General features: G+C 40.7%; 1 protein-coding gene across 1 annotated transcript in view; it reads right to left on the reverse strand.

The window, feature by feature from the left end:
* The window catches only part of LOC115136377 (phospholipid phosphatase 4), a 126,585-nt gene that overhangs the window by 60,417 nt on the left and 49,530 nt on the right, over positions 1–16,638 (reverse strand). The window contains exon 2 of the mRNA XM_029671965.2: positions 10,909–11,017. Within this exon, the coding sequence (XP_029527825.2) occupies positions 10,909–11,017 (109 nt within the window). The remainder of the gene's footprint in view (positions 1–10,908; positions 11,018–16,638) is intronic.

Genomic DNA, 16,638 nt, shown 5'->3' on the forward strand with positions numbered 1-16,638 from the left:
GTTGTCAACAATGGCTGACACTTAAATAATGTGCCATAGAATTCTGTGGCACCCCACAAGCTGTGCTGCAGTATGATGCAACCTTTAAAGGTAGACCACTGTATGCAGCACCAGCCAGACATAAACAACAACACATATGCTGGAAGTAGTTCCACAGCGCATTCGGGCAGGGGGATTCTGTAACACGCTCCTTGCGATGCAAAAGTTTGAGGTTTCATTGAAAAATTCACATCTTTCAAATCAAATTAAATTTCATTAGTAAGCATTTCACTGCAAGGTGAAACCTGCTGTATTCGGCATACAGCAGGTTTCACCTTGCAGTGAAATACTTACTTACGAGCTCCTAACCAACAGTGCAGTTAAAAAAAATACAGATAAGAATAAGAGATAAAAGTAATAAGTACAGTGCCTTGCGAAAGTATTCGGCCCCCTTGAACTTTGCGACCTTTTGCCACATTTCAGGCTTCAAACATAAAGATATAAAACTGTATTTTTTGTGAAGAATCAACAACAAGTGGGACACAATCATGAAGTGGAACGACATTTATTGGATATTTCAAACTTTTTTAACAAATCAAAAACTGAAAAATTGGGCGCGCAAAATTATTCAGCCCCCTTAAGTTAATACTTTGTAGCGCCACCTTTTGCTGCGATTACAGCTGTGAGTCACTTGGGGTATGTCTCTATCAGTTTAGCACATTGAGAGACTGAAATGTTTTCCCATTCCTCCTCACAAAACAGCTCGAGCTCAGTGAGGTTGGATGGAGAGCATTTGTGAACAGCAGTTTTCAGTTCTTTCCACAGATTCTCGATTGGATTCAGGTCTGGACTTTGACTTGGCCATTCTAACTCCTGGATATGTTTATTTTTGAACCATTCCATTGTAGATTTTGCTTTATGTTTTGGATCATTATCTTGTTGGAAGACAAATCTCCGTCCCAGTCTCAGGTCTTTTACAGACTCCATCAGGTTTTCTTCCAGAATGGTCTTGTATTTGGCTCCATCCATCTTCCCATCAATTTTAACCATCTTCCCCTGTCCCTGCTGAAGAAAAGCAGGCCCAAACCATGATGCTGCCACCACCATGTTTGACAGTGGGGATGGTGTGTTCAGGGTGATGAGCTGTGTTGCTTTTACGCCAAACATAACGTTTTGCATTGTTTGTGGCAAACTTTAAACAACACTTTTTATGGATATCTTTAAGAAATGGCTTTCTTCTTGCCACTCTTCCATAAAGGCCAGATTTGTGCAATATACGACTGATTGTTGTCCTATGGACAGAGTCTCCCACCTCATCTCTGCAGTTCATCCAGAGTGATCATGGGCCTCTTGGCTGAATCTCTGATCAGTCTTCTCCTTGTATGAGCTGAAAGTTTAGAGGGTCGGCCAGGTCTTGGTAGATTTGCAGTGGTCTGATACTCCTTCCATTTCAATATTATCGCTTGCACAGTGCTCCTTGGGATGTTTAAAGCTTGGGAAATCTTTTTGTATCCAAATCCGGCTTTAAACTTCTTCACAACAGTATCTCGGACCTGCCTGGTGTGTTCCTTGTTCTTCATGATGCTCTCTGCGCTTTTAACGGACCTCTGAGACTATCACAGTGCAGGTGCATTTATATGGAGACTTGATTACACACAGGTGGATTATATTTATCATCATTAGTCATTTAGGTCAACATTGGATCATTCAGAGATCCTCACTGAACTTCTGGAGAGAGTTTGCTGCACTGAAAGTAAAGGGGCTGAATAATTTTGCACGCCCAATTTTTCAGTTTTTGATTTGTTAAAAAAGTTTGAAATATCCAATAAATGTCGTTCCACTTCATGATTGTGTCCCACTTGTTGTTGATTCTTCACAAAAAAATACAGTTTTATATCTTTATGTTTGAAGCCTGAAATGTGGCAAAAGGTCGCAAAGTTCAAGGGGGCCGAATACTTTCGCAAGGCACTGTAATTAAAGCTCAGCTGTAAAAAAAAATATATATATACAGGGGGGTGCCAGTACAGAGTCAATGTGCGGGGGCACCGGTTAGTTGAGGATGTCATTGTGATTAACTTCTTGGTGACAGGGGGGCAATATTGAGTAGCTTGGATGAATAAGGTGCCCAGAGTAAACTGCCTGCTACTCTGTCCCAGATGCTGAAATATGCATAATATTAGTAGTATTGGATAGAACACACTCTGGAGTTTCTAAAACCGTTTGAATGATATCTGCGAGTATAACAGAATTCATATGGTATGCGAAAACCTGAGACAAATCCAACCAGGAAGTGGGAAATCTGAGGTTTGTAGTTTAATTTAAGTGATTGCCTTTCCAATATGCTGTGTCTATGGGGCCAGATTGCACTTCCCAAGGCTTCCAGCAGATGTCAACAGTCTTTAGAAAGTTGTTTGAGGCTTCTAATTGTGAAAGGGTGTCAAATAAGAGCTGTTTCAACAAGTGGCCTAGGCTGAGGCCAATCACTTGTTTACTGCGCGGACACGCGGGTGCGTTGTTCCTTCTTTTTCCTCTGTAATGAATACGCTATTGTCCGGTTGGAATATTATTGAAGATTTATTATAAAAAGACCCCAATGATTGATTGTAAACATTGTTTGACATGTTTCTACAAACTGTAATGGAACTCTTGACTTTTTGTCTGGATTTTGCGCTCGCGCATTGTGCCTTTGGAATAGTGAACTAAACGCGCGAACAAAGCGGAGGTATTTGGACATAAATATGGACGTAATCGAACAAAACAAACATTTCTTCTGGAAGTGGGAGTCCTGGGAGTGCATTCCGATGAAGATCAGCAAAGGTAAGTGAAGATTTATAATGCTATTTATGACTTTTGTTGACTCCACAATTTGGCGGGTAACTGTATGGCTTGCTTTGTGGCTGAACGCTGTTCACAGATTATTGAATATTGTGCTTTAGCCATAAAGCTTTTTTGAAATCTGACACAGCGGTTGCATTGAAAACAAGTTTATTTTTAATTCTATGTAAAACATGTATCTTTCATCAAAATTTATGATGAGTATTTCTGTTATTTGATGAGGCTCTCTGCAATTTCTCCGGATGTTTTTGAGGCATTTCTGAACATGGCGCCAATGTAAACTGAGGTTTTTGGACATAAATATAAACTTGATCGAACAAAACATACATGTATTGTGTAACATTAAGTCCTGGCAGTGTCATCTGATGAAGATCGTCAAAGGTTAGTGATTAATTTTATATTTATGCTTTTTGTGACATCTCTCTTTGGTTGGAAAATGGCTGAATGCTTTCTGTGACTAGTTGCTGACCTAACATAATGATATGTTCTGCTTTCGCCGAAAAGCCTTTTTGAAATCGTACACTGTGGTTGGATTAATGAGAAGTGTATCTTTAAAGTGATGTAAAATACTTGTATGGTTGAGCAATATTAATTTTGAGATTTTTGTTGTTTTGAATTTGGTGCCCTGCAATTTCACTGGCTGTTGGCGAGGTGGGACGCTAGCGTCCCGAACAATCCCAGAGAGGTTAATTAAAAGGGAGATTTCTAACAAATTTTCAGGGAGAGAGAGAAAACAGGAATGTGGGTCTAATGATTACAAACATGAGTATCATTAAATTGAGTTCTTCTTGTATGAAAGGAAGAGTCCGGAAGACGGATATCATTGACATTTCTGGCTCTAAAAAGAGAACCTCTAATGAAATAATTATGTTTAATTATGGAAGAGTCCTCCACACACCTATCAGCACTTCTTCTTGTTGCTACCGGCTACAATCTAGAATGATGAAAACACTTAGTTCAGAACTTTTACCTACATCTGCCAGCAGCATCACTCACCAACATATATAGGTACAGCAGGGCAAGGTAGGAGAGTCAGAAACACACACATGCAACATCATCACTCACACTTACTTGCGGTATTGGAGTTGTTGTTTCTGTGGGTCGGGTGGATGGGGCACCTGCATCCTCCTCCTGAATCCTCCTCATGATGGTTGCAGAAGCTGGGGTCCATGGGATATGTTGCCTCCTCTGGATTTGAGGTCTTACCAATGCCTTGTCCAGCTCCTGGAGAAAGCCATCTCCTCTTGAGCTTCCCTCTGTTCCAATCTGATTCAACGCCATCCAGATAACAAACACGTTGTATGCCGAGATATCCAACATGTTGATGAATTTCACAAGAGGCCAGCGTAGGGTTCTTCTTTTGCAGCTGTAGCCAGTCAACAGCTTGTCTAAATTGTCCACCCCTCCTTTTGTGGCATTGCAATCCATTATGATTTCAGTTTTTTGATGTTCCACTGTTTTTTGATGTGCCACAGATTCTCCCATCCCTATGTAGCGTACTCATGAGTGCCACATTTTTGCCTTTCTTTGGCACGTAGGACACTAGAGACATGTCGGCTTTGAATGCGAAGTTAGAGGAATTGATTGGTCTGTTCCGTGTATTCAACAGCTGTTCCTACCATTGTCAGCTTCCTCTTGAGGAGCTTCTGTCCCAACTTGTGCAAAGTAAAAAAGTTATCACGTGATGTTGTGGCCCCGGAGTCCCTGTGTCACCGCCATCCCTTGGATCTTCTCTGGGGCTCCTCGATCTAGCTTCCCCATATACACTTGCATGTTCCAGCATATGATGAAGCAGAATCACAGGCAGCCCAGAACTTGATTCCAAACTTTGCAGGTTTAGACGGTATGTACTGCCTGAAGAGGCAGCAGCCACTAAATGGCATAAGCTGCTCATCAACAGAAACTTTGGGCCCAGGGTTGTAAAACAGGGGAATGTGGTCCACCCACCACACTGACCTGATTGCAGCTAGCTTGTCTTTCTGCCGCCGAACGGGTTTGGTGTCTCGATTATCGAGGCAGATGGAAATAATGTGAAAGTTTTCCAGAGACATTGTTTAAAAAAAGTGTTCTGACAGTTTCTGCATCCCACAGGGATTCTGTGGATTCCCAATTATATCTGAAAACACCAGCAAGGATAAGATCCCCAAAGTATGCATGTATATTAGTTTGGTCCATCTCCCTTCGATCTCTCTTCAAAAGCACGCCTTCCCTCCAAATTAGTGCATTCCAGAATAATTTCCTGGATGGTGTCTGGGACTTTATGTCCTGCACATGAGAAACCGCCATCCGCGTTGGTACTGGTTGCATCCTTATCACTTTAGCAGCCATGCAGGGTGGCTAATTCCTTGTGAAAGAAGACCCTTACATAAAAAAAATGACATCTTTATTTCTCCTCCTGCAGACTGCTATTTAGCTGGTTCCTGGCAGGCTGGTCCTGGGGCTAGCTGAGGGTCAATCTTCTCCCAACTCACTGTCAGATTCCCGAATTGACAGAGACATGATCCTCATATTCGGAAAAGTGTTAATATCCAAAGTGGAAGAGCTCCATCCACACTAGCTTCTCTCTCTGCAAAGACTATTTCTAAGGCCTTCTGAGCAGAGATTATTTTTGCCATACTGATTGACTTTGGTAAGGAGCCATACATGAAAAGCTATTTATTTTTGTGTCCCTCTCCCAATTTGCACCTGACTGGGGTAGAATGAGGGAATATCTAGATTTTTTTTTAACAATGTATCGAAATAATGTATTGTAATAACATTTTGCAGGTTCCCAAAAGACGTTGTGTAGTTTCACACACTACAAAGAGTGCGAGGCATACAGGCAGGGAAACAGACAGATTATTGGTGCTATGTTGAAACAGAAGGCCCAGGGAGGAGGGAGACAGAATGAAGGCACACAGCAAACCTTTTTTTCTTCATTTTTACTTGTTTTCACCTACCCACTTTTCCACACTTTTATTACCCTTGGGTCCAGTGGACACAAACACCACAGAAGTAATATAAATGTGTAGGGGGCTGCACAGTGTGCACTCAATGAAAATGTGTTATTTTACATGTTCTTCACAGAAAATGAGCCAAGGCTAATGAGTCTCACGTAGAAATAAATATTAATTGTAGCATTTTTCTTTCATTTAACATTGAAACTGAAGTGCTTGAGGCAGAAGGCCATAGGTTTGCAATCAGCTAATTTGGAAGGCTTGCAAACAGTCAAATAACAATTAAAGATGCACTATGCAGAAATCGCTCCACATTTCCTGGTTGCTAAAATTCCTTGCCAGCTGGGTAGCCCTGCTCTTCCTCACAAATATCGTAACAAATTTGCCAGAATATGTTACATCTTCATCCCACAATATTGAAGGCATTGCGATGTTACAGCTGCTTATCTTTAGACACCCAAACTAGGCCTATCTGAAAAATGAAAATGATCAATCAACAATTGTGACCAACCAGCTCAAATCGGTCAAATGTAGCAAAATTTGAAATTGTGTTTTTTTACATTGGATAAAAGTAGAGACTCAGAGGTACATAATGGTATAATCATACACTGCAGTTGAGGAACAATGGGAAAGTAATTTTGCTTTGAAAGTTGATAAACTTGTAAACTCACTATTGAGAAAATGGCCTTTGAACTTTTTGGTACCTACTACTGGAGAGTCCTTCATTGTCTACACCCATTCAGTATCGTTCTTAAGCTTTTTCTCCACCCATCACTTTAAGTGTTGATCTGAGCGTTCTGTCCTAACAACAGCAGTCAAGCACTTTTGTGTGACCTGGTGTGTTTACGGACATATTCAATCAATCCCTATCCCAGTCTGTTGTTCCCACATGCTTCAAGAGGGCCACCATTGTTCCTGTTCCCAAGAAAGCTAAGGTAACTGAGCTAAACGACTACAGTCATCATGAAGTGCTTTGAGAGGCTAGTCAAGGACCATATCACCTCCACCCTACCTGACACCCTAGACCCACTCCAATTTGCTTACCGCCCAAATAGGTCCACAGACAATGCAATCTCAACCACACTGCATACTGCCCTAACCCATCTGGACAAGAGGAATACCTATGTGAGAATGCTGTTCATCGACTACAGCTCGGCATTTAACACCATAGTGCCCTCCAAGCTCGTCATCAAGCTCGAGACCGTGGGTCTCGACCCTGCCCTGTGCAACTGGGTACTGGGCTTCCTGACGGGTCGCCCCCAGGTGGTGAGGGTATGCAACAACATCTCCACCCCGCTGATCCTCAACACTGGGGCCCCACAAGGGTGCGTTCTGAGCCCTCTCCTGTACTCCCTGTTCACCCATGACTGCGTGGCCACGCATGCCTCCAATTCAATCATCAAGTTTGCGGATGACACAACAGTGGTAGGCTTGATTGCCAACGACGACGAGACGGCCTACAGGGAGGAGGTGAGGGCCCTCGGAGTGGGGTGTCAGGAAAATAACCTCACACTCAACGTCAACAAAACTAAGGAGATGATTGTGGACTTCAGGAAACAGCAGAGGGAACACCCCCCTATCCACATCGATGGAACAGAGTAGTTCCTCGGCATACACATCACAGACAAACTGAATTGGTCCACCCACACAGACAGCATCGTGAAGAAGGCGCAGCAGCGCCTCTTCAACCTCAAGAGGCTGAAGAAATTCGGCTTGTCAGCAAAAGTACTCACAAACTTCTACAGATGCACAATCGAGAGCATCCTGTCGGGCTGTATCACCGCCTGGTACAGCAACTGCTCTGCCCACAACCGTAAGGCTCTCCAGAGGGTAGTGAGGTCTGCACAACGCATCACCGGGGACAAACTACCTGCCCTCCAGGACACCTACACCACCCGATGTCACAGGACGGCCATAAAGATCATCAAGGACAACAACCACCCGAGCCACTGCCTGTTCACCCCGCTATCATCCAGAAGGCGAGGTCAGTACAGGTGCATCAAAGCTGGGACCGAGACACTGAAAAACAGCTTCTATCTTAAGGCCATCAGACTGTTAAACAGCCACCACTAACATTGAGTGGCTGCTGCCAACACACTGACTCAACTCCATCCACTTTAATAATGGGAATTGATGGGAAATGATGTAAAATATATCACTAGCCACTTTAAACAATGCTACCTAATATAATGTTTACATACCCTACATTATTCATCTCATATGTATACGTACATACTGTACTCTATATCATCTACTGCATCTTTATGTAATACATGTATCACTAGCCACTTTAACTATGCCACTTTGTTTACATACTCATCTCATATGTATATACTGCACTCAATACCATCTACTGTATCTTGCCTATGCCGCTCTGTACCATCACTCATTCATATCTTTATGTACATATTCTTTTATTTCGCTACACTCGCATTAACATCTGCTAACCATGTGTATGTGACAAATAACATTTGATTTGATTTGAGTTGATTATTCACAGATTCAAAATAGCTATGTGGGTGTTTCAGGGAAAAGGTGTACATTTGACCTCCATCATCTAGGGCATGAAAATGGTTAATAAAATCTCTCCATTTCTGCCCATTTTTTTGTTGCACAGTTTTGCAGGCCTTCTCATACAGCTGCAACTGTATATGCATTTGTAAATCAAGACCTTTCTTGAGTTGGGCTCTGGGGATGGAGCAACTGTTGAGATTGTGAGCCTATGGTTTTGTGGGGGGAAAGGATTGAGTGTGTATGAGTGTGTGGGTATCCCACAACTGTTGCGAAGGAGTAAAATATGTTAGGGACAATATAGGATGATTCACAATAATTGTTTGCTAATATAATAATTGCTTGCAATAATGTAATTTTGGTAAAGTCGAGACTGGTGAGAGGTAAAATCATTTGCATAAATTGCCTACATTTCTACAAATATTAATAGCTAATTATGGAAAATAAGAAACAGGGTTTTTAAAATATATATATATATTGATGGCTATATGTAATACAAATCGAGGTGAGGGCGATGGAAATGCATTTGGCGGTTGATCTACTTCTGTTCTGTAAATGGCACTGTGTGCTCTTTTCGAAGGATGGATCCCAGTCTTTTCAGGGCTATGGGATACGGGGGGTCGTATGAGGAGGATTTTAGCGGGTGAATGAGGAGGATTTTAGCGGGTGGAATAGTGGGGGACCAATTGGAGGTTTAGTTAGTAGCAATGCAAATATCATGGTACAGCTAAAAATGCAATCAATCATCATGTTACTTTTTAATGGTACGTTTACAAACATATATTTTGATAAATAGAATTGAAAGTTGTGTCTCATTATGGTAAGCAGTGAAATAAGTATAGCCAGTTACAATTGTAATGGCTTAGCAGATAATAAGAAAAGACTATCAATATTTACCTGGCTAAAAGAGAAGGAATATAATGTCAATTGTTTACAGGAAACTCATTCAACATTTTAGATTAAGGTTTGTGGAAAAAGGACTGGGGAGGCAAAATATATTTCTCCCATGGGCAAAGAAAATTCAAAAGGGGTGATGGTCATTTTGATCCAAATGTGCAAATTGTCCAAACAGATCATCAAGGTAGATGTATTATTTTAAATTTGTTATTGGACAATAAACATATATGGCTAATTAAAATATACGGTCCAAATAATGATAATCCAAGCTTCTTTGAAAATATATATAAGAATCTATCAACTCTACAGACAACACTAGACTCTATTATTATGGTGGGAGATTTTAATACGGCCTTAAATACCTCTATGGACCGGAAAGGAAATCACACTACTAACTATCACCCTCAGGCACTTAAGGAAATCATGAATGTCATGGATATATTGGAATTAGTGGATATATGGAGATTTAAATACCCTGAGATATACATGGCGGAGGCTTAATCAAGCTAGTCGTCTTGACTACTGTCTTATGCTATTCTCTCGCACCAAAAGTTTAAAATGTGTTGATAGGGGACAGAATGCGGTCGTATCATCACATAATTGGTATATATATTACTCTTACAGAATTTCCACATGGGAGATGATATTGGAAATTTAATCAAAGCCGACTAAATGATATATTGTTTAGAACTAGGACAGAAGAATTTATAACTGACTTTTTCAGACATAACATAGGTACAGCAGATCCCCTTATTGTATGGGACACTTTTAAGTGTGCCTTTAGAGGCCATGGAATTCAGTACTCATCTATAAAACAAAAGCAATCGATCAAAAGAGTCGATATTATCAAAGGAAATTGAAGGACTAACAGTACAGTTAGATAGAAAATAAAAACTCAGAATAAGTTAGAGGAAAAACAAAAAAGAAATGGAGGAACTTATTCAAGAAAGATCCAGTGTAATATATTATAAAAAATATATTTTTTATATGCTTGTAAGGGATTTCTTCCATTGACGGAGAGGCGGACCAAAGCGCAGCGTGGCTATTTTGATTCATGTTTTAATAAATCACTTCACATGAACAAACTAACAAACTAACAAAAACAAGAAACGTGAAAACCCAAAACAGCCCTATCTGGTGCAAAACACAGAGACAGGAACAATCACCCACAAACACACAGTGAAACCCAGGCTACCTAAGTATGATTCTCAATCAGAGACAACTAATGACACCTGCCTCTGATTGAGAACCATACTAGGCCGAAACATAGAAATACCCCAAAACATAGAAAAACAAACAGACTGCCCAACCAACTCACGCCCTGACCATACTAAATAATGACAAAACAAAGGAAATAAAGGTCAGAACGTGACAATGCTTCCAACTGAAAAAGGTGTCCTGGAGATTTTGTTATGTTTGTGAAAATTGATTGGCAATGTCCTCCATGGACTTCCAATGCCCCTATTCTTTCCGTAGAGACTTGCAGGAAATTTCTTTAAGGACGATTGATCAATATGGCTCTGTGATGCACTTTTCACATCTTTTGATGAATGCTTAGAACATATGCCAATAGAGAATTTGATGTATTATAAGATATTGATTATCCTGAATGACTAATTTCTCCAGTTCACAGACCATCTGAATTCGTTCATTTGAGTCTAATTTGTGAGAGGTAATAGAATGAGTGGGATGAGGATGATGGTGATGGTGATGATGATGGTGTGTGCATGTGTGTGCGTGTGTCACTTACGAACATGACCCTCTTAGGGATGTGGTCTGACTCCACCAAGGGGTTTTTGTAGAGCCATAGCTCCTCTGGTTGGATTACTCTCTCAAAGGGCTCCAGGAATTCTGTGAATCTGAGGGAGACACACATATGCACATTAGCTCTCAGTCATTCACAAAACATTTATTTTCATATGGGTGGCCCCCAGCTGGACTCAAACCCACAATCCTGGCTTTGCAAGCCCCATGCTCTAAAGGACCAAACAATCTCTTTACGGTAATACCATGTTTTTAGTTCTTTGATACGTTAGACAGCAAACTGGTGCTCCAACATTGTATGTATAGAACTTTGAAGAGGATTCGATATTTGCTACTGGACTTAACACGTTTTTACACGTTTAACCTCTTATAGCTACCACCCTACTTTTTTCAATTTCCGCCTGAAGACATACCCAAATCTAACTCACTGTAGCCCAGGCACAGAACCAAGGATATGCATATTATTGGTACCATTTGAAAGACAACACTCTGAAGTTTGTGTAAATGTGAATTGAATGTAGGAGAATATAACACAATAGATCTGGTTTAGATAATACAATGAAAAAAATCATAATTTTTTTCTTTTTATTGTTGTATCATCTTTAAAATGAACAAGATAAAACAAACATTCAGATTGGATGATGGGGACAATTTCAGTGAAACGCATAAGAGGGCAACAGTACTTGTGCAATGTTTCAGAATGATAACTTCCAAAATGAGTGTGCTTACATGACATTTATCATGAAGTCACCCAGGTGTCCCACACAAGTTGCCCAAATGTGGCCAAATTGGTGAAGGTACACGTTTTGAAACAAATAACGATGTACAAAATGCCAAAATGGTATTCTAACACCCCCCCCCCAAAAAAAAAAAAATATATATATATACATGTACAAAATAACATGGGTATCTATTTACACACTTTCAAAATTTGGAAGACCCTCAGTCCTTTATCAAATCTAATTTATTTATATAGCCCTTCGTACATCAGCTAATATCTCAAAGTGCTGTCCAGAAACCCAGCCTAAAACCCCAAACATCAAGCCATGCAGGTGTAGAAGCACGGTGGCTAGGAAAAACTCCCTAGAAAGGCCAAAACCTAGGAAGAAACCCAGAGAGGAACCAGGCTATGAGGGGTGGCCAGTCATCTTCTTGCTGTGCCGGGTGGAGATTATAACAGAGCATGGCAGAGATTTTCAAACGTTCATAGATGACCAGCAGGGTCAAATAATAGTAATCACAGTATTTGTAAAGGATGCAACATTACAGCACCTCAAGAGTAAATGTGAACAGTTTAGAGTTCCATAGCTGCAAGCAGAACATTTGAAACTGGAACAGCAGCAGATCTACTGTCTCTATTATATTATGTCAGACCAGCTAGATCTACTGTCTTTATTATATTACAACAGACCAGATGTATCTACTGTCTCCATTTCAATTTGGCCATTGTTGTGGGCCTGCCCTCCCCTCAACAGCCTCAAATAGGCTATTTCATGTGGGTTGGGGTGGGGCGGTAGACACACGCATCTCACATTTCATTACATTACATTTTAATATATTGCTTCTAAAATTAAAAAAAATCACAAATAATATTTTATATTATTAATTTCAAACAAGCGCATTAGCATGAGAAGAACTTACCAGTCCAAAACATGTTCTCTCCGCTCAAAATATTCCTCCACTTGGGAATCGGTAAATTAATTGTCCTACAATAATTTCTGTCTCACTTTTCCGATCAATTTCCTCTAAAATTGTGTGTACACCTGAGACTTTTATCTCCCTCACCAACTTCAAACATCTGCTATCTGAGCAGCTAACCGATCGCTGCAGCTGTACATAGTCTATCGGTAAATAGCCCACCCAATTTAAAAAAAAAAAATGGAAAAGTGGTGTGTTCAATCCCTTTGCTATGAAGCCCCTAAAGGAGATCTGGTGCAAACAATTAACTTCAGAAGTCACATAAGTAGGTAGATTGCACACAGGTGGACTTTATTTAACTGTCACATGATCTCAGTATATATACACCTGTTCTGAAAGGCTCCAGAGTCTGCAACACCACTATGCAAGAGGGTACACCTAGCATGCGCCACCATGAAGACCAAGGAGCTCTCCAAACAGGTCAAGGACAAAGTTTTGTTGAAGTACAGATCAGGGTTGAGTTATAAGAAAATATCCAAAACTTTGAACATCTCACAGAGCACCATTAAATCCATTATTATTATTTTTTAAGAATATGGCACCACAACAAACCTGCCAAGAGAGGACCGCCAACCAAAATTAACGGACCAGGCAAGGAGGGCATTAATCAGAGAGGCAACAAAGAGACTAAAGATAACCCTGAAGGAGCTGCAAAGCTCCACAGCGGAGATTGGAGTATCTGTCCATAGGACCACTTAAAGCTGCACACTCCACAGAGCTGGCCTTTACGGAAGAGTGGCCAGAAAAAAAGCCATGCTTAAAGAAAAAAATAACACATTTGGTGTTTGCCAAAGAGCATGTTGGGAGACTCCCCAAACAGATGACTAAAAGGTATTCTGGTCAGATGAGACTAAAATGTAGCTTTTTGGCCATAAAGGAAAACGCTATGTCTGGCACAAACTCAACACCTTTCATCACCCCCAGAGCACTATCCCCACAGTGAAGCATGGTGGTGGCAGCATCATAGTGGTGTCAGTTTCCCAGTCAGCAGGGTCAGGGAAACTTTTCAGAATTGAAAGAATGAAAAATTATGCTAAATACAGGGACATTTTTGAGGAAACTTGTTTCAGTCTTCAAGAGATTGAGACAAGGATGGAGGTTCACCTTCCAGCAGGACAATGACCCTAAGCATACTGCTAAAGCAACACTCGAGTGATTTAAGGGAAACATGTACATTTCTTGGAATGGCTTAGTCAAAGCCCAGACCTCAATCTAATTAAGAATCTGTGTTATGACTTAAAGACTGCTGTACACCAGCGGAACCCATCCAACTTGAAGGAGCTGGAGCAGTTTTGTCTTGAAGAATGAGCAAAAACCGCAGTGGCTCGATGTGCCAAGCTTATAGAGACATACCCCGAGAGACTTGCAGCTGTATTTTCTGCAAAGGGTGGCTCTATATAGTATTGACTTTGGGGGGTGAATAGTTATGCATGCTCAAGAATATTTTTGTTGTTGTCTTATTACCTGTTTGTTTAACAATAAAACATATTTTGTACCTTCAAAGTGGTAGGCATGTTGTGTAAATCAAATGATACAAACCCCCCAAAAATCAATTTTAATTCCAGGTTGTAAGGCAACAAAATAGAAAAAATGCCAAGGGGGTGAATTGTTTTTGTTGGTAAAAAAATACCTCCATACTTCCATTCATTTCTTTTTGACCTGTACCGGGTTACCTTCAGATGAGTACTGTGACACTTGTGGGGGTCGTAGAGCAAAACGCAGAACACCCTTGTCGGCAGTTTTTCAACAGTAGGGATTCTTCGTTGAAGTGTCATTCAATGAGAGATGACTCATGATGCAAATCATGCAATTTTTGTCACTTGAGAAATACTGACCAAACGTCATAGTCAGATGCATATATTGCGCGACTACAATCTCCTCGGCAATAACTTAAAAATGAATCACAGATTTCTTGAGTTATAATTGATTAATTCTGACTATTTTGAAGAAGCCTATTCTGGCTATGGCATCTCAAAATGGACAAACAGTACTATTGCCCCTTTTTTCTCGTGAAGGTCTTTTAAGTGAGTATGCAAGCACACTCGTTCGGTTTGGCTACCCGAGCTCAGCTAGGCACTAGCAGAACTGAAGCATGCTGATGCCTTTAGAATAGTGCCAGTCAAGCCGTATAAACCCTCCTATGCTGTGTCCACCCCCTCAGTCCTTAACTACAGACTACAGGGTAAATAGACCTCTCTTACTGGGCATTCTCATCCCACTCCCCTCTGCCTTAATTAATGAGTTTCGCCTGGAACACACTCACATACCAAACCCCCACATGCCTGAATGGTTATACATGTACACACACAGTGGTGGAAAGTACTTAAGTTAAAAATACTTTTACTTCACTACATTCCTAAAGAAAATAATCAACCTTTTACTCCATACATTTTCCTTTACACCCAAAAGTACGCGTTACATTTTGAATGTTTAGCACGACAGGAAAATGGTCCATTTCACGTTCTTATCAAGAAAACATTCCTGCTCCTCAATACTGTCTCTGATCTGGTGGACTCACTTAAGACAAATGCTTAGTTTGTAAATTATGTCTAAGTGTGGAACTATGCCCCTGGCTATACCGTAAATTAAACAAACAAGAAAATTGTGCCATCTGGTTCGCTTAAGGAATTGTCAATTATTTATACTTAAGTATATTTTAAAAATTACATTTACTTTAGACATATTTAAAACCTTTTATTCAAGTAGCATTTTACTGGGTGACTTTCACTTATACTGACACATTTTCTATGAAGGTATCGTTATTGTCATACTTGAGTGAAAGTAGAGTGTTATTTATTTGTTATTTATTTCACCTTTATTTAACCAGGTAGGCCAGTTGAGAACAAGTTCTCATTTACAACTGCGACCTGGCCAAAATAAAGCAAAGCAGTGGGACAGAAAACAACAACACAGAGTTACACATGGGATAAACAAAAGTACAGTCAAAAACACAATAGAAAATCTATATACAGTGTAGGCAAATGTAGTAAGGAGGTAAGGCAATAAATAGGCCAATAAAAGCAAACTAATTACAATTTAGCAATTAAATACTGGAGTGATAGATATGCAGATGATGATATGCAAGTAGAAATACTGGTGTGCAAAAGAGCAAAACAAGTAAATAAAAACAATATGGGTATGAGGTAGGTAGTTGGATGGGCTGTGTACAGCTGCAGCGATCGGTAAGCTGCTCAGATAGCTGATGCTTAAAAGTTAGTGAGGGAGATATAAGTCTTCAACTTCAGCGATTTCTGCAATTTGTTCCAGTCATTGGCAGCAGAGAACTGGAAGGAAAGGTGGCGAAAGGAAGTGTTGGCTTTGAGGATGACCAGTGAGATATACCTGCTGGAGCGCGTGCTACGGGTGGGTGTTGTATTGGTGACTAGTGGGCTAAGATAAGGCCGAGCTTTACCTAGCAAAGACTTACAGATGACCTGGAGCCAATGGGACTGGTGACAAATATGTAGCGAGGGCAGGTCGCAGTGGTGGGTGGTATACTGGGCTTTGGTGACAAAATGGATGCACTGTGATAGACTGCATCCAGTTTGCTGAGTAGAGTGTTGGAAGCAAATTTTGTAAATGACATCGCCGAAGTCGAGGATCGGTAGGATAGTCAGTTTTACGAGGGTATGTTTGGCAGCGTGAGTGAAGGAGGCTGTGAAATAGCAAGCCAATTCTAGATTTAATTTTGAATTGGAGATGCTTAATATGAGTCTGGAAGGAGAGTTTACAGTCTAGTCAGACACCTAGGTATTTGTAGTTTTCCACATATTCTAAGTCACAACTGTCCAGAGTAGTGATGCTAGTCGGGCGGGTGGGTGGGTGCAGCGATCGGTTGAAGAGCATGCATTTAGTTTTACTAGCATTGAAGAGCAGTTGGAGGCCACGAAATAAGTGCTCTATGGCATTGCAGCTCGTTTGGAGGTTTGTTAACACAGTGTCCAAAGAAGGGCCAGATGTCTACAGGATGGTGTCGTCTGTGTAGAGGTGGATCAAGGAATCACCCACAGCAATAGCG

The sequence above is a fragment of the Oncorhynchus nerka genome, linkage group LG10 (genome assembly GCF_034236695.1).
Source record: "Oncorhynchus nerka isolate Pitt River linkage group LG10, Oner_Uvic_2.0, whole genome shotgun sequence".
Taxonomy (NCBI): Eukaryota; Metazoa; Chordata; class Actinopteri; order Salmoniformes; family Salmonidae; genus Oncorhynchus; species Oncorhynchus nerka.